The sequence below is a fragment of the Heliangelus exortis genome, chromosome 20 (genome assembly GCF_036169615.1).
Source record: "Heliangelus exortis chromosome 20, bHelExo1.hap1, whole genome shotgun sequence".
Taxonomy (NCBI): domain Eukaryota; kingdom Metazoa; phylum Chordata; class Aves; order Apodiformes; family Trochilidae; genus Heliangelus; species Heliangelus exortis.
Genome location: NC_092441.1, coordinates 3,783,125 through 3,810,036, shown reverse-complemented (window position 1 = coordinate 3,810,036; position 26,912 = coordinate 3,783,125). Strand labels below are relative to the sequence as shown.

The window sequence follows — 26,912 nt, the reverse complement described above, 5'->3', positions numbered from 1 at the left end:
TCTGCTTTTTCATGCATCAAATCAAGTCCCTGTGGATTTTCACCTCACTCCCAGATCTGGCAGACAGTGAAAAAGGGAGCTATTTTTAATCTAATCTTCTGTGTTTCAAGTCCAGAGCATAAAATGTAGTTTTTCTCCTGACAAGTTTCATGATTGATTGATATAAAACTCTTTGTCTTTAAAGGAAAATATTATGATACGGGGGTTATAGATCTTGGTCCCTTTGAGAAACTGAAAAACAGTGTTGATCACTGTCCTTGGACTGAAGAATTTATCAGGAAGGAGGAACAGTTTAACAGAGGGGTCTAGCAAAGTCCAGTGTGGTAGAGTCGTATCAATAAACTGAGCTCCTCTCCAGAAGGGGAGGTGATGGTCACTGGATGAGAAATCATTTGCCTGAAACAGTATTTCTGGCAACAAAAGAAATGGCCATTACTGACAGAACAGTGGTCACACACCTTTCATCATCTTCTTGCTGTCACTACAGTTCTATCAGCCCACTGGAGACTCTGGGTAGCAGCAGTCATCTCCTGGGGCTAGCTGGATCCTTGGTGTTTCTGCCTGGCCTTCCTCTCACTGGTGTTGCTCACCAGATACCTCACTAAGCAGCAGCAGAGAGAGACCCAGTGGCTCAGATCTGATTAACCTCTACAACTTTATCCTGTGTCTTAATTGGATTAGCTGCAGGGGGTGGTTTTGCTGGGTTTTGTTTTGGGTTTGTTTTTGTTTTTCTAGACAGGTGCTTGTCACTGTGACATCTGATGCAAGCAGCAAGTCAGAGTAGCAAGACCTGTGAATAAACCAGTGATGTTTGCTTCTTCCCCACTGCTCAGCTAGCAGCTCCTGCCTTCCCTTCTGAAGAAATGCTGATGCCTGTGAGATGGGTCTGAGTTAGCCCAGCAGTCAGATCTCTTGGCAGTGGGGGGTCTTGCCTAACAGCCTGGATGCCAGACCAATAGTCCCTGGTTGCTAACTGCAGTTCTGGCACTTTTGGGAAGGATTTTTGCTCAGTAAATGTTCGAAGTAGCATTAACTTCCCATGTTCAGTTTCTTTAATCTTTTCTCTGAGCTTTTCAGTTTCCTTCAGGGCCTGATTCTTCTGCACCTTAGGGTTTTTGCTTGTCTCACTGCAGTGGTGGAGGGCTGTAGAAAATTTGCCTTATTCAGCACTGCATTAGCCCTTTCTCTTTTAAGGGCTTCAAAGCTCATTCTCCATTGTCAGTTCATTTAGTTTCACACGTGGAAACATAGAATAAGGAGATTGGTAGTTGTATTCTGTTACAATATGAAACAGTCTACAACAGATCTGAAAAATTAATGGAAACTTTTTGATGGTGAGATTGCCCCTCCTTCCTCAAACTGCTGTCTGCTGGCATGCTGCCCAGCTAGGAGAAAGCAGAGGCTTTCCCCCCATATCCATTCTTCTGCCAGCAGCACCCAGTTACCTCTTCAAGAGGCTTAAAAGAGAAGCCTTTCTCTTTGCCATAGTTGTAATTGGTCCTGGATTGGGCACTGGAGAGGGTCATTCACCTCCCTGGGATGATAGAAGAGGTACATGCTGCTGAGGAGCTCTCTTTAATGTGTTTCTAGATAGCTGTGGACAAAAAGAGTGAATTGTAGGTGTGATATCATAGCATGGCTCTGTTCCAGGAGGAATAATAGATGTACCAGCAACACTGTAGCTGTTACAAGATCAAAACCTCTGTTATATTAAAGCTGGTAAAACTACCTGGCTTAGCAAAAGGGCTGAGAAATGGTTCCAGGGGTTTAATGTATGTGCAGATTAAACTGTCTTTCATACTTAGGAACAGGCTTTTGAATTTAGTCCATGTACCACAACATGGGGTTTAGTCACTTGGTGAAAATTTAACTCCAAGGAATTCTCTCTTTGTGCAGTTGTGATTCAGCTGTGGGTGCTTCGGGCATCCCAGTTTCAGTCCCTAAGGAGGGGGCTCAGTGCTGCTTTGCTTTGAGTGCCTTTCTGGGGGGTATGGTTGTTGGGCATGAACTCTGCTGCTGCTGGTAAAGGAAATGTGGTCATTAAGTTGCATTAGGCTGGACGTTAAGTTTCCTTTTTCAGACTTAATATATTCATGTATTTTGTGTCCACTGGGTCCCCAGCAGCTTGCAAGCTGGATATGTAAATGAGGAGCTGCAGAGAATGACTGAGCCATTAATAGGTGGAATTTGATGCTCATAAAAATGAATACACTTAATGTTGCGTGGCAGTGGTTTGCATGAATTTTTAGGCAGCCTGAGGATCTCTTACTTGGAATTCTGTGGCTCAAGCTATATTTGTTACAAAAGCAATACAACTTGGAGAGGCTGTGTGGTTTCAGAGGGTTGGCTATTCTGTTGGCTCTGTGTGTCACACTTTTTCTGTATTAAATGTTATTCTAAGGAAGCTGTGAAAATGTGAAATGCAATGTTATCCGAAAAGAAAACATTGCAGTCCCAATTCACTGTGTCCACAAAAATGTCTGTCTTTGGAGACCTGTTAAGATACTATTTTTCAGGAAAAAGCCAGGTTTTAGTAGATAATTCTTCATTATTAGCCTTTTGTGGAGAGATGTGGAGGACTAAAAGGATTTGATGGTCATTAAAAAAAATACAGATTTACCAATGTGGGGTTTTAAACACAAGATGAAATCCCCCTCTGCAGGGGCCTCATTTGCTTCCTTTGGGCCCCATGCTAATTTCATTACTGATTTCAGAAGGGTAAGGACTTCCCCTGATTTTAATTTTCCTGTGCTTTTTTAAGCATGCAGACACAGAAACGTTCAGTTTCTTTTGTTGAGGGTTTTACTAGAGGAAGCTCATGCACCGTGCACCCCTTCCATGGCAAAGCATTCGTGTGATAAATTTAATTTTTCAAGATGAGGTTATCATTATTGCTCAGATATTGAGAGGTTGCACTCGGAAAACATTGGTGCCTCTTGCTTTTCCCTCTAGCATCATGAGACAAATCCACACTTTTCATCACTTACAGAAGCCTGGGCAGAAGGAGCAGTAGCAATATGCAGAGAGAACATTGTGATATGCACCATAAAGCTGTGCCAAGGAGAAAGAAATATCCAGGGTCAAATGATTTCTTTTTTTTCCCCTGAGGCTTCTATGGAGTATTTTTTCTAAGGTGAAGTGCTGGATCCAAGCCTTCCTAACAGCCAGCATCTGGCATGTCAGGGAAAAGAACTCTTTGCTAGTGTCTTCCTTGTTGCCCACAGCCTCTCTGGCTGCTGGTTAACACAGGAGAGTTTGGCTGTGGCAAGTCTGGCATTACCGTAAGCATGTGCAGCTCTGCAGGTACTGCATCCACCTTTGACTGATCTATTCTCATCAGAACATATGCCAGGGTTGCACTGAACAGTGTCTCCATCTTGCAACTTGTGAAATTCACTGTGGTTTGTGATGTTTCTGAGAAGATAATCAAAAGAGCCACGTTTGCTGGCTGGGCAGCAGAAATAGAACCAGGGGGATGTAAAAGTGTGGGATAGCTAAGGGTGTAGTTGGCACCTTCATGACACTTCTTCCCCACACTATGGTGTTCAAAAAAACCTACAAATCACCTAGAAGTACATCAGGGTGCTTGGCTGGGACATCTTGCCTCTGAAGCTAGCTAGTTGTGATTGCAGGGATTTGGATTCAGCTGTGGGTTGATATAAGCCCATCTATCAACTTATAAAAAAGCTTGAAGGACATCAGGCACATATGGAGGCAAAACCCAGCTGCTTTTCTTCTGGAGGCTTGGTCTCTCAAATAGTCAGTGCCCAGTGTTCTTGGGAGTTTTATCTCAAGCTGGTGAACTCAGTGGCATCTTTAGGTATCAGTCACTTTTTGGGTCATGTGGAAGGCAGCATTGCATTGTGGAGTCAAAGCTCTTGTTTCCCCTCCAGGCTGGGGAAATACCCAGGCTCAGGGTACAAATCATCAAACAAGCAGCAGTTCTGAGCTTGTCCTACACAAGATAGAAATACTGCAGAGCCCCAGCTTCACAGCTGGGCCACAGCTTCTTCCTTTCTAGTGAGAAGCAGCAGAGAGACTGACTCTGTCACTGCTTACATCTGTCTCTGAGGGTGCAATAGATTTGCCATCCCATGTGTGCTTATGTGTAATACTTTACTGCAGGGCTGAGCAGGGCTAAAAATCTTGCCTGTCTACCTCTGTTCAGCTCCTCCAAGGCACTCAGTGTGGTGAGCAGAGCCTGGTTAGATTTGTTTTCCATCTGTCCCTTCCTACCTCATCTTCACTGTTGTTAATTGTTAGCATCTGTCTTGGAAGATTGCCTCTTAGCACAGTGCTGATGGGATCTTTCTACAGAGGATTAAGGCTGTAGTGGATTGACAGGAGACAGTATCCCTGATGTGGGAAGTTTGCCAGCTGTGTGTGAGCTTGGTGCTGCTGCTCTTCCAGTTACTCCAGTTCATGTCAGGACATAGGCAAGACTCAGTCACAGCTCTGCTGGGGACAGCTGGCCAGATGTGGCTTTGGGAGAGACCCCCTGCACCCAGCTGCTGTGTACAGCCTTTGTCAAGACTTTCTGTCTCCTTACATCAGCTGCACCATCCCATGGAGGTGATTTCATACCTGGTCCTTCCACTGTGCAGTCGCAGTACTTTAATCAAATGTGGATGATGATAACAGCATTGTGGGGGGTGTTGGCATTTCTCACTGTATGGTGCTCCCTCAGTGGTTAACATGTCTGTGACTCACACAGGTGACTTCCTGTAGCTTTGCTGTTTCTTTCCTGGCTGCCAGAATGTCATGGGACATACATCTTAGCTTGTGGCAAAAGCACAGCTTCCTTCCCTTGTAAAGGTACTTGGTATGTATTTCCAGTGCCCTGAAGTGTGGCCAATGGCCTTACCAAACTCACAGAATCCAGGCTCTGAGAGCTGATATTTCTTTTTCCTTTACTTGATTTGCTTTCCCATGGAGTCTGTATTTTTTTTTTCCCCTGGATGTGCACAGGGAGCAGGGGAGAATCCCTTGGCACTTCAGAAGGTAGGAGTTTCCCCTTACTTTATTGGTCTGATCTGTTCCTAACTAGTCCTTGGAGATCATTGTAGCTCTTCCCAAAGGTGATGTGTGTGTCCTGCAGTAGACAAGTGGTATCTGTTACCTTGCAAAGACAGTCTGGGGCCTGGAGGCACACTTCCTCCTTGCTGCCAGCAGCACAGCTGGTGGTGACTTTCTGTTTCCATAGTTAGGACAGACTGGCAGAAACTTTCTGTACTTTGAACCTGTAACACCAGGGAGAGTTTCTCTGTGTGTTGCAGCTGTTGCAAAAAAGTCTTCCTCCAGTCTAAAGGAAAATCTTTATATCTTATCTGTTCCAGACTTGAAACCTCAGTGTAGCTAAGGGAAACCAGCAGAGTTCACAGCAAAGGGCTCAGGTTTTGTGGGCTTCTTGGAGGGAATGTTAAAATATATTCACAGGGTTTAGAAGAATTGTTGGATTTTAATATTTTTTTGTATGAAAATCCCACTGACTGGTATTGCCATGTCCCTTTAAGCCATTTGAAGTAACATTTCTTTTGCTTCTTTCCCTAAAACTATTTTTATCTTTACTCCCAGGAAAAAAGTAGAAATTAAAGTAGAAGTAAACGTAGAAATTAAAATACTTTTTGGTATTTCTTTGCCCATCCTATCCCTCCTTCATCCCCAGATGCTTTCAGCTCTCCTCAGCTCTCCCCCCCTTCCCTTCCCAGCTTGCCTTGAAGGGCTGGGAAAGCCGGGGCTGGTGCATTCTGTTGTCTGTCTGATTGTTGTGGGGTTGTGTTTGTGTGGGGAAGGTCACCAGACAAAAAGACCACCAGGCAGGGGTGGGCGGGGGGTGCTCAGTCCCTCTCCATTCAGTCCTTGTGGCGATGGGTGGGAAGAGCCTTGTTTGCATGACAGGATTTCAGGGGGAGATTGCTTTTTGTTTAGGTTTCTTCCATGGCTGCCTCATGGGCCTTGGAGGGCTACAACAAAAGTGGAGCTTATATGAGATTCATGGGGCTGAAGCGTGCTGAGGTAACCAAGAGGCAGAGCTGACAGGGCAGAGCTGGCAGTGACTGAGCCAGAGGCAGCCCCTGGGAGACTGGAGACTGTCACCAATTGCTCTGTGTGTGTGGGGGGGTGCTATGGTCACTCGTGGGTCTGGTGGGAGCTGTTCTTGGGTGTCTGAAGGCTGTGGGCTGAGATCCCTAGTTGGATGAATGCTGCTGAAGTTTTCTGACTGTGGATGTAGGTTGTAATTCAGGGGGACAGCTCCATGGACCTGCCACAGTGGCTGTTTCCCTGAGACTTCCAGCCAGGGATTTTATTTGAAGCATCTGCCTCCTTCTTTGCCCATCAGCTCCACACTTCTGGGAACATCCTTGTGTTCAAGCAGTGCTTATTTCCTTAGCATCTCTCTGAGCAGCTGAGGTGCTGTTCAGCTCTTCCCTCATTCCCCATCATAAGAAAGCAGCTCACTCTATATTTACCACTGGTGTACACAAAGGCAAACATTGACAGGGACTTATTGTAACTGTCCCAATTACCCCAAGTTTATTTGCATAAGGAGATCGACCAGTCTGTGGTAGTGGCTTTGCCTTAGCTGGCGGATACAGGACATTTAGATTTGGGGGGCAGAAAAGAACTGGAGTTCCCAGGCTGGGTGTGGGATGGGGAGGAGGGAATAGTTTTGGTCCCTAAGAGCATGGGTGCTCCAGCAGCCCTTCCTAGGAGAGTGACTTGCCAGCTCCCAGCTGCTGGCAGCACAAGTCTGCCTGATTCAGTTGTAATAGCTTCCAGTTTCCCAGAGATGCAGATTCAAGGAACCTGAAGCATGTCTGAGCTCCTGGCTGCCCCATCTGAGAAAATCCTTCTCCTGTAGAGTGTCTATGTGTGTATTTATGTATTTATTTTTAGTAGGTGTTGACCCTGCTTTTGAATGCTTTTTGTCTAAGCAGTGACCTGCCCTGTGTTGTCACCTCCCTCAGGCACTTGTAGCCTCTCTTCCTTGTGTTTGGATTTCTTCCAGAGAGCTAGCTGGTCCTGCAGGCAGGCACTAAAGGGAGAGGGAAGCAGCTGGGATGAAGCACAAGTCAGGGAGCATGCTGGAATGGTATGATCTCTTGACCCAAAGCAATAGTTAGTGCTGTTAGGGCTTTCTCATGCTGCAGCAGCTGCACAGCACACACTCCTCTCACTGAATTGAGAATTATTCATATTCTCTTTCCCTTCCCCCCAGTGCCATATGTAACATGATCTGCCTGTGCCCAGGCTGGCAGATGGAAAAGCAAGACACTCCCCTGTTTGGTTCCTCCTGGGCTCAACTGGGCTGTGAAGGTGCAATGTTCCAGCTTTAGCAGAGCAGCCTTTCTGGAGGCTCCTACAGCCCCTCTGCCACTGCCCTGCACAAACACACATTGGTCTCTTCATCTTCCTGCAGACACTCACACACTTGGCCATCTTTTCTTGTTGATTATGGGTATCCCCAAGCTTCACATATGTCCTGGAGGTGCTTTGACCTCTACTCTTATCTTAACCCCTCCTGAAAAATCCCCCCTCTAATATTTGGCAATTTCCATTATTTACCAGTTTGGTAATAGGTGGTAATGTAGGAGTGGTTTGTGAAGCTGGAGCACAGGCAGCTCTGGGTGAATTACTTCACTGCTCTGCCTTAGTTCCCAGTTCATAAAGTGGAACTGTGTCTACTGACCCAACAGTAGTGGTACCACTATGAATCATAAAGAGCACAATTTGTCATGTCAAATGCACTCTGTGATAGAGACTCAATTGCTAATGGCCAGATCCCAAGTTTCTGTCCTTTATTTTTGGACCTTTCTGAGGTGGATTGATGATCCAGGCCAGATTTCTCAGGAGTTCCTTTGCTATTTATTTAAGGGGAAAGAAATCCTCATATCTTTTTGCAGATGAGTTGCTGCTTATGCTCTGACTTCAGAATGCTCTTTTTTTTTTTTGGCCTAAAATTAACTGCATTGATATTTTTACATTTGCATGGTGTAAAAAACTTCAAAAAAGAAGGGGCAGAACCAGAGTCTCAATTGAAGGCACAGGTGGGACCTTCATGGTTCCTCTAGCAACATTTTAAAAGCCAGTTTTTGTTTGTCTGACTTCTCTGACTTGCTGAAAAAGGAAAATAGGGTCAAGTTTTAGGTTTAAGTTTGGTTTCCTTTCCATTGTGTTTGGTTTTGAGGGCTGTATCCTGCCTTCTGTTGGGTTTCTATGACCTCTCATTTCAGCTTGGGGTTTATTTATGAGCAAGCAAAACATGAGCTCCAGACACCAAATTAGCTTTTGAATGGTTGTTCCTGACAAATATGAAAGATTTCTGGCCATGAAGTAAAGGACTATGATTTAAGGCCTTACATTATCCCTTTTAGAGTGAGTCACTATATCTTTTGCTTTGCAGTTGGGAAAATTAGATTTGGCAGAGGATCACAGTGGGGTGTGACTGATAGACATAAGGGGAGAGAAGATATTTTGGCTTACCTAAACCTGCAACCCAAAAGAGATGGGACAGTATGCAGCTGTCACTCCTGCCAGTGAGGTTCAAGCAATCTATGTCCTTTCTAAATTATTTATTTTCAGCTGTGGAAAGGGTGAAGGTGAGTAAATAATGATAACTGGTTTTGTTTGCAATTTCCCAGGAGGCTGGGGGAAATTGTTTTTTGTTTCTCTTTGAGCAAAATATTTAGTTTGACTTGAGCTGGACTATCCAGGCACCCTGAACATAAACATAAATGGCTATTTGCCGATGAAACATTTTAAAAATTGTAATTCCCAGTGTTTTGGATTTGTAGAATCTGAGGGAACATTCTTCTAAACAGACAATGCTCAAACCTAAGGAAAATTTACAGGAAAATCTTAGTATGATTGAAATCCTCAATTTTTTGCTTGGAAAAACTTTAGTTTCAAAAAAAGCTACCCTGACTTGAGAAATGGGAGGAAAGCCTTGTAAATAACACTGCTGATAAGCACTGTTTCTGTGTCATACATACAAACTGCATCTTGTCTCACCTTTAGTGAAGTGTTACACTTGTATTTCTTGGGCTGCTGCTTGGAATTATTTGGTGCTTCATCCCACCAGCTGTTTCTTTGTCACTGGCTGAGTTTTCTTCCAACTCCCTTTGACAGGGGCTGTCTGGCCTTTGGTACCTGCTGCTTAATTTGCTCTGAGATCATGAGAATTTTTTGAGTGGGAGCAAAGAAAGTGCCCAGTGGTGGAAGGATTACACAGGGGCAGACGATGGTAACACCGTCTGCTCCAGGCAGCTTTCCTGCTCCTGCATTAAAGTTCATGCTGTGTTACTTGTCTCTCTCCAAGACCTTGTCAAGTCCATGTGGGGAGCTATTCTGCCTGTGCTATTTCATTTGTATTGCTTAACTGTCCCTCTGCCTCATTTCTCCTCCCTCTTTCCCCTTCCATTCAAGTGGCATCTTTCAATCTTCCCCATTCAGGTCTGTCTTTGCTCTCTGCCCTGTGTAAAACTTCTGTGTCCTCCCTGCCATTCATCACCTCTTGCTCATTCACCTCCCTGCTTGCTTTTCTCCATTCAGCTGGGTTTCCTTCCTCTCAGCCAGTCTGGGCTGCTCTCTCCTCCTGCCCCTTCTGCACTCCTCCTTTTGTGTCTTTGCACTCCCTTCTCTGTGACCATCCACCAGTCTGCACTGTGCTCCTTGAGGATGCTCTGCTAGAAGTTGGCCCCATTTGATGGGCTCATTAATCCCCAGTGGAAGCCTGGTGGGATTTTTTTGGATGGATTTATCTCCCTAGTTACTCCGCAGGTGAGAAGATTTTTTTTTTTTCCCCCACTCTCTTCCCACTTCCTGGAGGTGCAGCATGATGCATGAGTAGGAAGAGTCTTGCCCTTTCCTAACCTTTCTTTTCAGCCTGGCTTTCTGTCTCTCCCACCCAGCTTGTTTCCCCTTTGTCTGCAGTGGTTGCCGCTCTCTGGTGATTCTTTTGGAGGTTGTTTTTATTTGCTCATTCCTGAGGAGCCTCACATGAATTCTCTTAATTATGCTCTTTAATTATGGGTGTTGCCTGTGCCTTCCCTGCTTTCTTTTCCTAATCATTGTATCAATGTTGGAATTGTATCAATTCAACCATTGTATCAATATCAAACCGTATCAATTTTAGAAAGCCATTTCTTCGCTTGAATGTGTGTTTTAAGTGTTAGGGCTTGTGAATTGCAGTAGCCAGGCCTTGTTTTTATTAAGTCTCAGCTAAGCCACCACCCTGTGCTTGTGATGCACCTGCCAGAGCCCCCAGCCTGCTGTGCCCCTGCTCCCCTACAACTCACACCCAGTGTGCAGGCATCACCCCCTCCTTGGGGAGGAGAGGAGTGGGGGTCTCTGTGCTGCAGTGTGCATGGAGAACTAAGTGGGAGGTCTGTGGGTGCCCCTGGGGGGCTTCAGCCTTGAATGGTTGAACTGCGTTCAAGCCAGTCTGTTCAAGTGAAAGGGGAATATTGGAGCTTGGGAGGAGTGTGCAGGCTTGGCAGGGGAAGCAGGTGCTCCCTAAAGCATGTGAGCCCTGAACACAGGAGAAATCTGAGTGGTTCAGCAAAGGAGGCAGAAATGAGGTGGAGGCAGGCAAGGAGAGGGCCTCCATGAGAGAGGTTTTGGCTGACAGGGTGAGTGCTCTGCTGCCTGGGACTCTCTGCTCCTGTTTCCCTGGGCAGTACGAGCCCCTGATAGAGCTCAGGCAGGGCCAGGCTCTGCAAGGACTTGTCAGTGTTGTGGGAAAGGAGCCTTTCCCCCAGCAACTGTCTGAAAGAGGGATTTCAAACCATGCTTGTGGTATTGTCAGGCTGGTGAGTGTGTAAAAGGAATTTTCTGTTCAGTGTGTTTTGTCCCCCTGGAGACATTACACCTTGCAGGGCACATTAGCCCCTGCCCAGCCCTGCATTTTATCACCTGCAGGGACAACTGCTCTGCTTCAGCTGCAAGGCTTGGGCTGGGAACCTGCATGGACAGCACTTAATCCTGTGAAGTTAGTTGCATTATTCTTCCATGGTCTTTATTAAATCTTGCTTTTATTACATTACTTGCTTTCAAACTTCTGACAAGTTTTGTGTCTGTTTGAAACTGTGGCAAAGACAACTCTATGAAGACTGTGCCTTGCCTGGCCTCATATACAGTTAGGGCATACAAGAAGCTGAAAAGGCAGCTTTACATTTCTGATTCGTGGTTGCCTGTGATGCTTTGGCACTTGGACAAATCTCTTTTACCCTTAATCCAAAGTATATTTGACACAGTAGACACTGGCAAGGTGCAAGCACTGCAGATCTTGCCCTTGCAAGATCTTGCCTGGAATCTGCAGCCTGGGTGTCATCCAGAAGGGATTGGGATGTATCTCCTAAATACCAATGGGAACCACATTCCAGCAGCCTGGCTCCTTCCTGCAGTTATAACCCCTGTGATCACTCTGGAAAGATGCAAGCCAGAATTGCTTACTCCCAGGTGTTTAAATGAGAAAAACTCCCAGCTGTGGGCTCCATGTGGAACCAGCCTGTCTGGAGTATTTTTGAGATGGTTATGTGGTTGTTTGCAACACCAGGTGCCTGCAAGGCACTGCAGGGAATCACATGATACCTCTGCCTCTTCTTCTCCAGGCTGACATTATCTTCTGCTCCTGTTTAGAATGGAAAGCAAAGGAATTTTTTTGGTAACTTCTAGTCCCCATGACTGAGCAAAGCCAGATGTAAAATCAGTACAAGTTAAATAGGTTTCCCACCCTATTTAAAAGGAGTTTTGCTCTGCAGTTGTTATTCTAACCAGAAGTAGGGTTTGAATTCCAGTATGGGTGGGTCATTCTGGTTATGAACTTGTTACACCAGTTGTTAGTCGGGATTTTAAAGGCAACTGTTTGGCTTAAGATTTTCTGAGCCCTAATCACTTGCAGTCAGATCAAAAAGGGACGGGCAGGATCATCTAGTCTCTCATAATGAAGACCAAAAGATTCTGTGAGTGGTCTTCTGCTTGATCTCAGCCATACCTCTTCTCCTAGGAAAATTTGCAATTAAATTGTAAAAATTCTGGTGAAGTTAGTGAGCCATTTCACTTGTTAATAGGAAAAATAATAAAACTGTTCTAATCTGAAGCTGCCCAGCTTTGACCTCCAACCCCGACATGTGGTTATACCTTTGACACAGTGAAGATTCCCTTACTGCCAAATTTTTGTTCCCTTTGTGGTTCTTCTGGACAGTGATCAAGTCATTGCTTAACCTTGCCTCCCATAAGCTAATGAATGGAGCTTGTCAGAGGAGCCAGTCAGACTGTACCAGCAGCAAAGTGCCAAACTTGGAGGTAATGTCACCTCATTTGTAAACCTGCAGGTCACATTTCTTTTTGTAAATGCAGTGTTACCTTGAGAGCACTCAGTGTAACAAAAAAGCTGCTTTTGAAGATGGCATTCCCCATCCTGCAAACTGGCTGGCATTCTTAGCTCCTGGCCATATGGCTTTCTAGTTGTTTTTACTGTAATATGTATTGTTTGCAAGCACCCAGCTTTACCAAAAGACCCAGCTCATGCTTATTAACTTGCTGCTTTAGCTCATCTGTGGGCATGATGCAGACTCATGCTTTTTCCTAAGCCACTAATGAGAATTCTGTAGGGATGAGAACAAATTCTCATGGGACCCCATTAGTGGCATCTCCATGTCATGGTAGCTTTCTAGCTTAGATTTATTTTTGAGACCTGTCAAGTAGCCAGGCTTTAGCATGTTGAATGTGTGACACCCTGAGTTTGTGTCACATAAGTCCTCAAACTTACGTCTGATGGTGTCAGATGGGAGACATCAGTTATCCCACTGATCTGCACCAAGTTTGTATCCTCATCCAGATAGAATTAGCTGAACATACTCTACTTTGTAGCCTCTTCTGAATTCTATAAAACCAGTCCTCCTTCAGCCACACATTGCTCAGTGTCAGCCATCTGTTAATTTGCTGGGGGTTGCTACTAGGCTGACACACCTGCTTTGTCCTAGTAAATTCTTGTCCCAATAAATTCTTGTCCCAGCCCTGCAGTTTTGGGAGTGGTGTGTGTGCCTGTCACCTGTTTGGACAGAAGTTTTGGAGCCACAGCTGGAAGGGCTGCATTGCTTATTCAAAGCTGAAAGAAAGGCAAAAAGTAGATCTTGGTGTTCTTCCAATGATTCCAAACTTGCAGAAAATCAACATTTGTATTGGCTTTTTATAATCTTTTGGATGAAAGTTACCTTGAGCTGCTGATTCAAGATTATCTAACTTTAGCAGGTGCTGTGTAACATTCTCTGGGACAGAAAGTGTATTATCATCATATGACAGAGAGAATTCATTGGGGTTTTGTCCATATATAGAACAGAAACATTTCAGCTCCTCCTGACTCTTTTGTGCTGGTGTCACCTCTGCTTTTTCCAGATGAGACCAAAAACCTGTTCTGAATGAGAAGATTTATTCCTCCTCTCCACCAGCAGAGACGCTGCTGTGACAGGAGATGTGTCAATAGCAGTGAACGTTACAGAAATGTCTGTGCATGTTCTGTTAACCTGGGGGTAAGCAGGGATCTTGTCCACACTCTCAGAAATGTGCACTTTCTGTCCCAGCAGCAGCTCTGGAGAATGTTACACAGCACCTGCTAAAGTTAGATAATCTTGAATCAGCAGCTCAAGGTAACTTTCATCCAAAAGATTATAAAAAGCCAATACAAATGTTGATTTTCTGGTTGTTCTCTGGTCAGCACCAGAGTTGGGCTGGTGATATACCATGAATGACTTGCCAGTCTGGGCCATAACCTGCTGAGCCTGTCACTGCAGCTGAGGACATCAATCCAGAGGAAAGTGCAAGGTGCCCAGGGCTGGATCAAGATTAAAAACTGTATTTCCACCTAAAAGAAAACCCACTACTTTTTGGAGTGCCTCAGCTACTTTCCATTAGTCTTAATGCACTTACATAAATAATAAAACAGGAAAAAGGAGACCTGGAGAAGGCTGAGTCTATAAACATATCTCTCTGCATTAAGCCTGGTGGCATAATGGAGGGCATCTCCTGCCATCCATGCTGTCTCATTAATCATGTAATTATCTCTCTCACTTGCAGTGCTGCATCTCCTTCCTTGTCAGTGCTGCTGATAATAGAGCTTCTATTTACCCCGGCTTCTTTCTGGGGAGCAGCTTTGGTTTCAAAGCCAGCACAGTGGCATATTTTGAATAATTTAGTTCTGGGTGGCTTGAACACTGTGTGTAATTCCCCAGCTGAGACTGGAGGCTGATTCCTGGGAGTGTCCTGCCAGGAGGCTGATCTGGAGAGGGAGAGGCCGTGGTTGTTGTCGCGACAGCAGGGGACTGAAATCTGGCCCAGCAGCTCAGCTCTGCCTTCCTGCTCTCTTAACAAGGGCTTGCAGCATAAAAACCCACAGGCAGAGGAAGGATAATGGAGAGAGCTGCATTAAAAATGTGTATGGAGATGTAAAGCTGGATCTGAGGACCTGGCTGGGTCTGAGAGGTTTCCCTAGCAAGCTGTAGAAATTCCTGGGGTCTCCAAATGCAGGATTTGCTTGGCCCATGGTGTCTGGGCAGGTCTGTGCTCTCTGCCTGCAGCTTTCCAGGGAGCAGGTCTGGCTGGGGCTCTGCTGGCTGGGCTAGGGAGGGTATATCTTGTATATCCTCTGTTCTTAAATGCAATCTGGCTTTTGAGAGCTGGGTGGTGCTTCCAGGGCTCAGGTTCACCTCAGGTCAAAGCAATCTAACATGTGCTAAAAGTCCTGCTGGACAGCCCTTAATCACTTTATATTGTCTGGGCAGTGGTCGGTGAATTCATTTTCTACAGGGCAAGGGAGTGTGGTCACTGCAGCCAGCACTAAGGTTTTACTACAGGTGTTCAGGCAACTCAGACTGGGGGTGACTTCTCATGGTGAGAAGCTGGGTTTTGAGGTGGAGGGTATGACCTCACCTTTGACTGGCCTTCCTCTCTTCTGGGTCAGGGCTTCTGTTCTCACACACACCTACCACTGTTGGAAGAGAGAGCAGCATCTTTAAGTTTCTCAGAAGATTGTCACCACCAGGCAGTGATGGAACTGTTAAAACAGCCCCTGCTTTTTGCCCTTTAATTTGGATTATAAGGCAGACTTTCATCTTTTGCTTTGTCATTCCTTTAATCTTCATCAAAGCAACAAATGCTACATTAATTTTTGCCACTTCACTGGGTTTGAGGTGCTTTTTTTTTTTTTTTCAAAAAAGCAACAAATAAACAAAAAAACCCTCCCCACAAACTCATATCATGACCCCAGAGACAATGAAAATGTAGAGAATGGGCTCTGAAATGTGACTGTCTTGAAAAGTTTCAGTGTCTGTCTGAAATGTCTTTTCACATCTCTGACTTTGGAGTCTGTCGATTCCATGTATTGACTTGGAGACTCTTGATTTAACTCCAGCACAAGCCTTGAGGCTGGAGATGGTCTGGTTGTTCCCAAAGCTTGTTAGCATCCCTGGGTTGCAGAGTCTGTGCCATATAATGCTCTGGGTTCTAATCCAGCAAAACTCAGGGAGGTCTCTGAAGCCCTTGGAGATGAACAGATTTTGCATGTGATTGACTCCCCCTTTCCAGTGCCAGTCCTGGGAAAGGGCCTAACATGTGAAGAAGACTCAGGCCTGCCATTGATGGTTCCTTTCTGCTGGGAAACAAGATTTCCATAATGGAGAGGGCAAGCTAAAGCTCAGGCCCATTTATTTCCAGAATGTTCTTCCTAGTCTGGAGCAGTGCTGGGGTCAGTGCCACGAGACCTGACTGCTGGACAGCCTCTCCCAGAAGTGAAGTTGCCACCGGGCCACAGAATAATAAGTCAGGTTTGAAGGGGCTGATGCAAGTTAAAGCCAGCTTCCAAATTAGATGAGGTTGCTTGGAGCCTTACCCATTGCAAAGACAACTCATGGCTTGGGTGATGCCTCCCCTTCATGCCAAGACATGGGGAAACCATGGGTGGGAGCAAATTCTCTGTTGCTGTGACAGCCTGCAGCCCTCCAGCCAGGCAAGGATCCTCACGTTGTGCTGAGCTCAGCTCTGGGCTCTCCAGCTGCTCTGATGCCCCAGAGGGCTCCTGGCCATGGGGAGAGGAGCAGCTGGCTGCACGATGGGAAATGTCTGAGTTTTCCCAAGATACCCATTGTCTGTCTGCAGCACCAGCCTCCACCCTACTTGCTCACTGAGCCGTGGCTGATGTGTCTTTAATTAAAGAGAAGGAACAAATTGAGATTTCATTTTCCTGTTTCTATCAGAGTGTGCAGGATCCCCTCCCCCCCCTTTTTTTTTTCTTGTAGTTTTGCCACGGGGCCTTTAGTTTCTTGAGTGTCTGTTCTAAAATAAGGAAGAAATAGGAAAAAAATAGCTTGTTTTGGTCCAGGGAATTAAGATCCTGGGTCAGATGGCTGCTGTGGTCATTAACATATTTACGTTTTTTTCTTAAGAGCCTGGTTGAGGATCAAGGGAGTTAAGGATGATTGTCATTGAAATGCGGGGGAAACCTTGCATGAAATTGCCGTTAGTGTCCCATTGTCTGGGGAGGTGAGGGGGGGCAAATGGCCTTCCTGATCCCTGCACCGGTTCTGTGGTGTTTGTCAGCCCGAGGAGATGGGCAGAGGTTCCTCCAGTGAAGGAAGGCACTGTGCTGGTTTAGCTGAGGGGCTTTGCCTGGGGAGCACTCCCTGGGGGGCTGGACCAGGGGCTCAGCCAGGCTGCTGCCCACTGCTCAGCCTCTGTCCTCTCAGTCAGACAGAGGTGCTCGGCTGGGTTTGAGGGACACCTGGCCCTAAACGGGATCATCATGGATAAATACATGAAGCATCTAGCAAAGGTCAGTTGCCTCTTTTATAATTGATGAACTGAAGTGTTTTGAGTGTGCTGTCACACGCTGGGTTTGCCACGTGTGAGGACACAGGTTCTGCAGGACCAGCTCAACCCCTTAATTTTTGTGGCTAGCTATGATGTCAGAAAACAGGGTTTGAGGCAGTGTGAGATGCTGGTGTGTGGTGACAGATGAGATTTTTTTATATGCTGAAAAAAAATTGTTTAAACATAAACAAGACAACTTTCTTACAGCTGGGTTTACTGTAAAACATACTGCTCCAGGTTTTGGAGCAGTGGTCAGCCCTGCTCTGCAGCCCTTTTTAGTTCAGATGCCAGTTGTTCATTGTTCTCCTATTCCTTCATGCTGTTCAGATCCATTATTTTAATTCAAACCTATTTCTAATTAGTATTATTAACTTAGTCCCCAAAAGAAAACTCTACATAATGATGTGAAAGAGAACAGGCTCCCTAGAAGGTTTACAGCACTGAAAATAGGAGCAATCTTCTGCCACTGCTTTGATTTTGATGGGATGGACAGCAAGAGAGTGAGCTGAAGCAGGAATGCTGGTGCCTACTGGGGGGAGAGAGAAGCATCCTTGGATAGAGGCTCATCCAGAGCCAGCAGACAGGCTTTGCAGCTCCCTGTCCACTAGGAAGGCAAACAAACAGTAACAGGCATGGACAGCACTGTCCTGAGTGGCAGGATTGCCAGTGAGTCAGGAGTCATTTGTGTGTCCTTGTGGTCTGGTGTGAAGCTCTGATGATGTTCTGTGATTCCTGTTCTTGGTTACAAAACATTTCTTTTTGGAATTCTCTAAGGCAGAAGAAAGGCTAGGAAAACTGGTTTGAGATCTGAGCAGCTCTTTTGTGCTGAGTGAGTTTCTGTGCTTCAGCTCTGTATCTCTGCTGCCCTTTGAAGGAACAGCCACGTTCCCTGTGTCTGTGGCCATTGGTTTTTCCTGTAAGAAAAACAATGAGCACAGGGAGTGGCCACACTTCAGTCACTGACCCGGGCTCTCAAAGTAGGGAGGCATTTAAGCCTTCAAGGAGAAAATAGTTTTCTCCTAGACGAGATAGGTTCTGACATCTAAAACGTCAAGATATGGTTTAAAAGTTAAGTAAGATGTTGGTTAGGTCAAATGTGTTCATCCTTGTTTCCTGAAAACAGCAGGATCTATGGGACTGAAGGTGTTAGATCCATTCACTGAATGACTCCTCTCCCAGCTTCTGCAAATTCCCTTGAGAAAGGTTATCTCAGGTATTATGCTAATAATACTTCCCTGGGTATTTTGCCTCTGGGATTGTGCAGTGCACACTTAGGCTGCTTTGGGAGTGCCAGCAAGAGCCAAAAAACATCAGAGCTGGGTCTGAGAGGAGGAGTAGATTTTGAACTGGAAGGGAGTGGATTTCAGGGTTGATTTTAGAATTTGATCTGTCAGCTCAAAGCATCCGAGTGGGCTGATGGGAGTCGGGGAGCTAAACTTCTCCAGGGATTAATATTAAGCCCTTGTTTAACAGTAAACAGCTGATGAAATCCACCTTTGGCTCTGAGTGCCAGCTGTCAGGAAGGTACATCCAGGCCACCTCACAAGGGCAGAACAAACCTTGGCAGAGGATGGGGGAGAGTGCTCAGCTCTGGCTGCAATCCACTGGCCCCAGCAGCCTCTTCAGAGGTGCTGCTGCTTTGCCAAAATAGCAGAGCAGCCCTTGTCCAGCAAGGGACAGACAGCTCCTCAGCAAACAGGCAGTGCCAGCAGGGTCCCCAGGAGCAGCAGGACAAGGGTGCTCGGGTCAGAAGGAGACAGAGCTACAGACAGAGCTGGCTCCTCACAGGTGGGCACTGAATGCTCTAAACAAGCTGCCTGAGACTGGTCTGGTTTCTGGCTTCTCTGTTTGCTGCAGGGCAGTGCCAGCCCTGCCACTGGCAAGCTGCATCCCCTGGCAAACTGTGTCCTGTGCCACATCCCCCCCTCACCTCCTCCTTGCCAAGGCAGCCTCTGATCAAAGGCCCCGGCGCCTGTTCAGCTTTTGTTCTCTGTTAGGAAAGAGTGAGGGTTGTCAGGACCTTTCTGGCTCTGCCAAGGCCTTTTATGTCCCAAATGTTTTAATGAAAAGACTCCTTCCTGACCACCCTGCCCTCTGACAGCCATTGAATCCAGCCAACAAGCTTGATATCATTATCTACAAAAGGAGGCCAGCGAGCACCAGGGTCCTCACAGCCAAGTTTGGGAAATCAAAGGCAAATCTCCCAGCAACAGAGAGCTGGCAGAGATCAGTCTGCATCACAGCCAGTGCAGGCTGGTCTGGCAGCTTGTGTCCGCTGGTTTTCAAAGCACAAAAGAAACGTGCTTGGCACGGTGCCAGCACTGGCTTTGTTGGGGCTGGGGGTCTGCCTGCCTGTGAGCTGGCAGCCCCTTGCAGAGTGCCCTGGGGAGCTCAGAGTGGGTCAGAGGCTTCTGGAAGCAGCCATAAGTTTTAGCAGCCATGCAAAGCTGTCTCTTTTTGGTCAGTGGCATTTGTAGGAAAGGCTGTTTTCTGAAGGAAACCAGTGATGGTTTTAGTCAAAGTGGGATTAACTCCAAATCTCACCTGGGACTTTCCTTCTAATGACTCTGCTTTATGTTCTGAAAAAGCATGTGGCTGCCTTGTCACATCCAGTTTGACACATGTTCATCTGCTTTGCTCCCTCTCCCCAGACTTTTCTTTCCAATCTATCTTAAAATAAAGAGTTCTTCACCAGTGAAAGCTCTTTCCATTTTGAAGACATCTGTGGAGGTGATCTGGAAAGGTGACTGTCAGAAACGCTGAGCACGAAAAGGGCTTGAGGAGGGATGGTATATTCCTGTGTTAAAATTGTGTTAGGAAATAAAGGACTAAATCTGTTTCCTGTGCGGTTTCTCTCTCAGGATGCTTGATAGTCCAGACAGAGGGGGTATAAAAAACAGATGGAAGAAATGATGCAGAAGGAGGAAGGTGAAGGGAGCTGACTTAGTTGAAGCTTGGGTGAAGATGGGATGATGGTGTGGATGATGATGCCTGGGTTCCTCCCTTTCTCAAGGAGGGTGCTTTGCAGTCCATAGACAGTGTAAGGAAGCTGGAGATGGGGTGGTTGCAGGGCAATGCATCACCAAGCTTAGAGAAGCCCCAGGTGTTCCTGAGGATCTGCAGCAAGTGATGAATGCACTGGAGGGCAGAGTTGTGTGTGATGTGCAATGGTTAATTCTGGCACTTTCCCCTCCTGTCCCAGTTTGATCCTGACAACACTGGTTACATCAGCACCGAGAAGTTTCGCTCCCTGCTCCAGAGGCACGGCTCCGAGCTGGACCCCCACAAGCTGGAGGTGCTGCTGGCCCTGGCAGACAGCAACTCCGAGGGGAGGATCTGCTACCAGGACTTCGTCAACCTGGTGAGTGCTCTGGCTGGCAGGGGCTGGCAGTCCTCAGAACATTGGCTGCTGAGGGACAGGTTTCCTCTGTCAGCACCACTCTTGGCTGTGTCCCTGCATCACACTGCACAGGCTTCCCAGAGCATTCAGTGGTGAGTGAACTCTCAAGCAAAGAGCCAAATTGCTGCTGGTTTTTTCCAGGGAAGCAAAACTTGCATGGGAAGAAACTGGGAGCTGTTGTAAGAGGAGCATGAAACAATGGCTGCTGCTAGTTCAGAAGCTTTTGCTTTCACTATCAGTTGGCAGCTGTCATAAGGAGACATTTGTTTTCAAGCAGAGGTCTGCCAGTCTGGATGTCTCCTGATTTATCCTGAGATTTCACCACTTCCAGACAAAAATATATAGATAATATGTTCACTTGCTGACTGGAGTCATATTGTAATGCTGGAGGCATCAACAGCAACAGGGATAAAGTGTTTCTAGGTCATGTTCATTTTATCACAGGTGAGGTGTCTCAGACTGCATGAGTCATGATTTGGATGCCTCACTATCTCTACTAACGAGGCAATTAGTGAAGGCATCTCTCTGTTTCTTGTCAAGGCAGTCTGGTGAGTCAGTGCAGATGTAGACATGTGTTGCTGGATGCCCAGAATGGCCTAGAAATATTGTTTGCAAGAGAGCAAATACCCTGACAAGAGGCCATTTCAGTGCCTTTGCCCTGCTCCTGCTCTGTCATTCCCCACCTGAGTCCCAGCAAATTCAGTGCAGCAGTAAGAGAAACCTGGGTGATAGTCAGTGAGCAATGAAAGTCAGTGGTGTCTCTAAGGTTTTGCTGGAAATCTGGATGTGTTCTTGATGCAAAGTGTAATAGTTTGTATCTCTGGGTGCTCCTGCAGTTGATGTGGGGATTTGATCCCTCCATTTTTCATGTTCAATGAAGCAGATCCCTTGTATCTAATCAAGCTGTCCTGTCAGCCATGTATTTAGGCACACAGTAAAATAAATGTAGCAACCATTAAATCACAGTGACTGGGGGGGTTTCCTCAGCTCCAGCTTAACGAACAGTGTGGTCATTAGTACTCTGTCAGCAGAGTATTTGTAGTAACAGCAATTTGTTCTACATTTTGGTGTATTCAAAGCACCAGGCAAGCATTCACTAGTTGAGCTGCACAACAGTTAGGTAGCATAGAGAAGTATAATCTAATTTCTTTTACAGAAATGATGGCCTGGGGCCAGCCAACACATTGGCAACAAGCTCAGGAATAGAACCAGGCTTTTTATTCTCTCCTTGCTCCACTGACCTCAGGAGCAGCACAAGCAAATGAGAGGCAGGTGGGAGGTGAAAGGCTTGGACATTCTCCTCCTTTGTGGAGATCATGCCAGCTCACACCCACCTGATGTGATTTTGGCAAAATGGCAGATTTCCTTCACTACTATTGAACGACTCCTGTAAAGAAACCATTGATTTTTCTGTCATCAGTCTCTCTATCCTCATCTGCATATTCTTCACTTTCTAGTCAACGGGCAATGAAAATGCCAGCACCTTAAACTACTTACAAATGGCATCTCTCTTCTCACTCCTCTTCTATTGATTTCCAACAGCCAAACTCTGTGCCCCTTCCCTTGGAGAGGCCTCGAGGGGAGGGAATGGGACTGAGGATCAAAAGTGCAGCTGTCAAACAGAGATGTGGGAAGGAGGAGATTGTGTATCTCACAACCAGCTTTTGGTGAACCCCTTCTTCATTAGCTCCCTATTGCCTCCTGCTCTCATTCCAGCCTGCTTTTCCATTGTTTTCTGAGGTTTCAATAGTAGCTGGTTATATTTCTCTTAAGACATTTTTCAGTAATGCATGGCTGGAAGCCATCTGTTCTTATTAGCCACTTCCGTGACAAAAGCAAGGCTTGGTTCTGTCCCCTGTGGGGACACTCAGTGCCTGGAGGCTTTTCATGGCCATCCTTTCTGCTTTGAAAGGTGAGTAACCCTTCCCTGTGCTGCTTCAGTGCTTGCAATGGTAACACTTTTACTTGAGATACTTCCTCCAGTCTGGCTCAGACTGAAATGGGGGGGGGGATCATGAAAGAAGAGCTGTAGCTAGGAAAAGAGAACTTTTTTTTTAAATGAAAAAATACTGAAGTTTGGTTTTGGCTTTGCAAGCATCCATGTGATAGCACCAGGAGGGCTATCTTAATTTTGTGGAGGTGATCTTCTAAAAAGTTACATACTGTGTTTTCCTGCCAGGTAATGGAGAAATGAGAGTGGTCCTTTGTACCATGGTTTGCTTGAAGGTTTTTTAATGGTGCTCAGAACTACTCCATAGCACAGCCATAAAGTAGTTATAAATTCCCCTTCCAGTGTCTTTGCATGTCCTTCACTGCACCAGCTGACAGCCTGCACAGAAGGCTTCAGTGAACAAGGCTTTGCAGGAGCTGTATATAATTCTTTATTACTCAAGTCACTGGGAAGATCAGCAATAAAGCCTAAATATCCTATTCTCGTGGGAATCCCCAGGCAAGACAAAAGTTTGCCCAAATTAATAACTTTTCTCTTCCTGCTAAATCCTTGTTCACTTTCCAGTGAGGGTTTTAAGCTTAAAAGTCTCTTGCAGAATAACCCAGGACCTCAGTTCCAGTGGTCTTGTCCAGTGTTTGTTTTGTTCTTACTGTTAGTAATCTGGAAAGGTTTGTTGCAAGTTTTATAGCTCCATTTCTTCCCCTCTGTGCTTCCAATTAGCTGCACTGTTGAACTAAGCTAGGGCAGATCCTCTGCCAAACAATCTCCCATCTGGAGTCCTCTGGGATGTCCTTCAGTTTCCGATGGGATACCCCTTAAGTGGTCCCTTTGTCCTTGATTCACTGTCTTGGCTGAAAGTATAGGATTCCTGATGTCTCTTCCTGGCCTTCATTCAGAGGTATGATAATAAATATTTAATTACAGAAAGCTTAAAAATCTCTTACTTGAGTATCTGATCAAATATTGTGCTATTATGGGCAAGGAGGAGCTTTTCTTGAGTGAGTGATAAGTGAGAGCAGCCGTGAGATTGTATCTGTATCCAACTCTTACCTCTCAGTGTATCAAAGCCCTTACTGAGGTGCAAAGTTCTCACTCCAGGGAACATTTCCAGGAGCTGGATACTCCTGATAAATTTGCCCCACACTACCTTTGTGTTGGTTTTCTTCCCATTTTGAAGAAAACTGGTAATTTTTGGTGTTCCAAAAGCCACGTGCATCTCCTGAGAGGAAAAAAGCTACCAGAGGGCCAGGTAAGTGTCTTGGAACTTAATAACTGGGCTGCAAAAGCTGTTTTTGGAACGTGTTCAGCTTGTACATTGATCTGAGTCCATTAGATGATGGCTACATGAAAAAACTTTCTTCCAAGTGAATTAGTCTGGCAAATAAGCATTATGCCAATTAAAGAGGAACTTAGCATTGAAATTTACATCCTTAACCATGACTCCTTGGCTGTTTCCAATCATGTACAGTTGGAACTTGAGAAGCACCATGTCAACTTAAATGATTATTTTAATTGCGTATGTATCTAAAGCACAAATACGTGTGGGAAATGTTACAAAGATATTTTTTTAAAACTTTCCTTCAAATAATTAAATCTGGATTCACTTAAGTGATGGAATCTTTCCCAGTACCAGTGAAAAATGGAACAGGTGTTGGCAGGTTTGAAGTTTCAAATTTACTGTGTTTTGACACAATGTTTGAACCACAAGATTAGTCTTGTCGTGCAAGTGTTCCTGCAGTTGACCTTGGAATCTGAATTATACCTTTTCTAATAGAAGTGCTGAAAGGCCTAATCCTGGCACATTTAATAGGAGTTCAGACAAAAACTGGGGCAGAGATTATGGGCAATGGCCAGGATAATTTATTATTTATTTGGTCTCTCCCCAGAGTAAAACAGTGCTTGTTTTTTTGATTTGGGTGCTGTTTGGGAAAGTGCTACCAGGTTGGCTCAGAGGATGTGAACATCTGTGACAGATGAACTTTGTGCTGAGTTATGTGTTTTGGGAGAAGCAGTCTATCCACATTAGCATTTTATAGAAGTGTGGAGTGAGAGAAGGAAAGAAATGTGAATCTTGAAAGCAAAACTGATTGGAAAGGCTGCATTTGTAAGTAAAGTGGGTTATAAAACTGGGGCTGACTGAGGCTTTTAAAAAGCTTGTGCTAACTTCTGATTTAGTGTTCTGTGTCTTGGAGGATCAGAGCTGGAGAGCTGAATGCAGTGCCTGTCACAGTGTTGTATGTGTTTAAAAATAGCTGTAGCCCAGCCTCAAAGATGTCAATATGTATTGGGCAGAAATCCATGTTTTTCAAAACCTCCTAAGTAAGGCTGAATAACAACCATGGAAAGGGTAGTGTGCCCCCACCCAGGCCATGAAACTGGAACTGGAGAAATGCTCCATGATTTGGCTCTTTATTATCTGGTGCTGCAGCAGAAGTACAGATAACCAAGAAACCCTGAGCAATTGGTCTGCCAGTGGGAATGAATCATTTCCATTGCAAGCTGCAGAATATCTGAGACTGCTTCTAGATGGGCAGTCTGTGCCCTGCACAAGAGCAAACTAACAAACCTTGGCACTGCTCCCCACTAGACGATAAGGACTCATCCTAAATTTTAAAGTTTTCAGTGTTGCAGACAACTGATTCAGATCTAAGTAGGAAACAATTTTGCTTTCTGGCAGATGTACCAAACCCATCCTTCGAGCAGAGCTCTCACAGTAAGCCTTGAGGTTTTTTCGGTCTGGTAACACCAGAGGGCAGAGGTGGCAGTGCCTGGTTAGCAGTCGTGGCAGCTTGGCTGCTCTGCAAGGCAGATTTTTCTCTTTGCATAACTCCAGTGTATGGCCTTGGCCAAGTCTCTCAGTGCTGTGAGATCCAGCTTCCCACCAGAGCCAGATACTTCGTTCATCTGAGGTGCAGCTTCCACAGTCCTCCTGCAATATCCTGCTCTTAACAAAACTAAGAAGACCTTTCCCTTCTGCTTAATTTTTAGCATGTTGAGGGACACCAACAGAAACATCTTGCTGATTAATTTGCAGTTACCTGAGCTTTTTGGGCAGCATTAGAGTAATGCAGGGCAGGACACTGGACTGACAGGGCTGTGCTTTTTGTTTATTTTTTATTTTTCATTTCTGCTTCTTTTGCTCATTGAAGTGTTTCATGAATGAGTAAAGGAGAAATACAAAGAGAAAGGTTAAAGAGTTCTTAATGTAATTTTTTTTCTCAAGAAAACATCTCAAAAAGAACAACAGTTGTAAGGAACTTTGAAACAGACCAATTGCCTGTCAGTGTTGCTACATTGGAGTGGAAGGCTAAGGATGGATGGGCAGCTGCTGGGGGAATGGGCCACAGTGGCATCACCTCAGATGGCCCTTTTGCATTCCTCTAGTGATTAAGAGGAGTGGCACCCTGCAGTGATTACTGTGTTTTAAGCAGCTTTGAACAATTACCCAGCTGCCTGGGCACTGGGAGCAGAAGCTCTGAGCTTTGCTGTCTTTGGGATATTATCCAAAACCAGTGTGATCCAAAGCAACTGGAAGCCAGCACTGTTGAACCTCATCTCTTGTTTGTCTCTGGCAAACTGAAGATGCTGGGGGTTTCTGAGATCAGTTAACAGCTCTTCCAGAAGAAGGACCAAGCTGTCACATTCACTTTGCTGTCTCTTACTGTAAAAGGTCCCTTTGCAGTGGTCTTTGTGCATAATTAGCCTTTTAAACCTTTCTGCCAAAGGTTCAGCCAGAACTGGCAGTGACTGCAATGCAGCAGGTTTGTTTGACATCAGGGCTAATTAGCAGTTATCCAAATCTTGGAGCAGTCCTTTCAGACATGTTGGGTTTTGGTCCTGGTTTTTTGTTTTGGTTTGCTTTGGTTGTTTGTTGGTGTTTTGTTGTTTGTTTTTTTTTCCCTAAGCAGACTGGGCATAAAATTCCATCTGCCTAATTTGCAAATGCAATTGCTTTAATTATGCATCTATGGGAAAGCATGTGCTCAGAAGATAGATAGCTAATTCTATGTATGTAAGGTGAAAAGGCATATACACATTAGCTCTATCATCCAAAGCCTGCACCACCTCAAAACCCTGCTCCCTCTGAGGACAACTGCTTTAAAAGAAGAAATCCCTTTGCAAATTTACAGTGGCTAAGACTGTCTGTACATCAGTGTAGGCTGCTCTTTTGTTGCTGCTGCTTATATGGTTTTGTTTTACAAAATAGGGATAATTTTCTTTGCCCAGAGTTCAATTCTGCCATCAAGGGCCAGAACACAAAGGTAAGAAGCTGCAAACGTGCCTGCTGCTTTATGGCAGGTGCAGGGAAGTGTGACAGAGCAGGAGGAGCTGAGGGAAGGAGGACACAGGAACGTGTGTGTTGTGAGAGCTGGTGGTGAGGACAGCAGAGGAAGGTTGGACAATGGGATGGAGAACACAGCCAGGTGCACCAGCAGCCTCTGTTCTGCCTTCCCGTTGTTCAGTTCTGACCTCATTTATTTCCATCACAATGAAAAAACCCTGGCATTGGTTTTCCACACACCACCTCCATGTAGGTCACCCCACGATCATCCTGAGATGACCCCTAAAGCCCCCCCCGGTGGTTGTTCTCCTGCCCGCCTGGATCTGGTGCTGTCAAACCAGCATTAATGTCCCCAGATGTACGTCCCCCAGGCTCTGCTTTGTATCCTCACGGTTTCTTCTTTTTCTTTTAACCCA

At 45.6% G+C, this 26,912-nt stretch overlaps 1 protein-coding gene across 3 annotated transcripts in view; it reads left to right on the top strand.

Moving 5' to 3' along the window:
• Positions 1 to 26,912, top strand: part of RHBDL3 (rhomboid like 3) — a 58,058-nt gene that overhangs the window by 14,338 nt on the left and 16,808 nt on the right. For 2 of the 3 annotated variants that reach the window (XM_071764003.1, XM_071764002.1), the window contains one exon: positions 20,066 to 20,224. In XM_071764003.1, the coding sequence (XP_071620104.1) occupies positions 20,066 to 20,224 (159 nt within the window). Of the gene's footprint in view, positions 1 to 7,009; positions 7,094 to 20,065; positions 20,225 to 26,912 lie in introns of all 3 variants that reach the window. The other variant, XM_071764004.1, reaches the window with a different exon arrangement.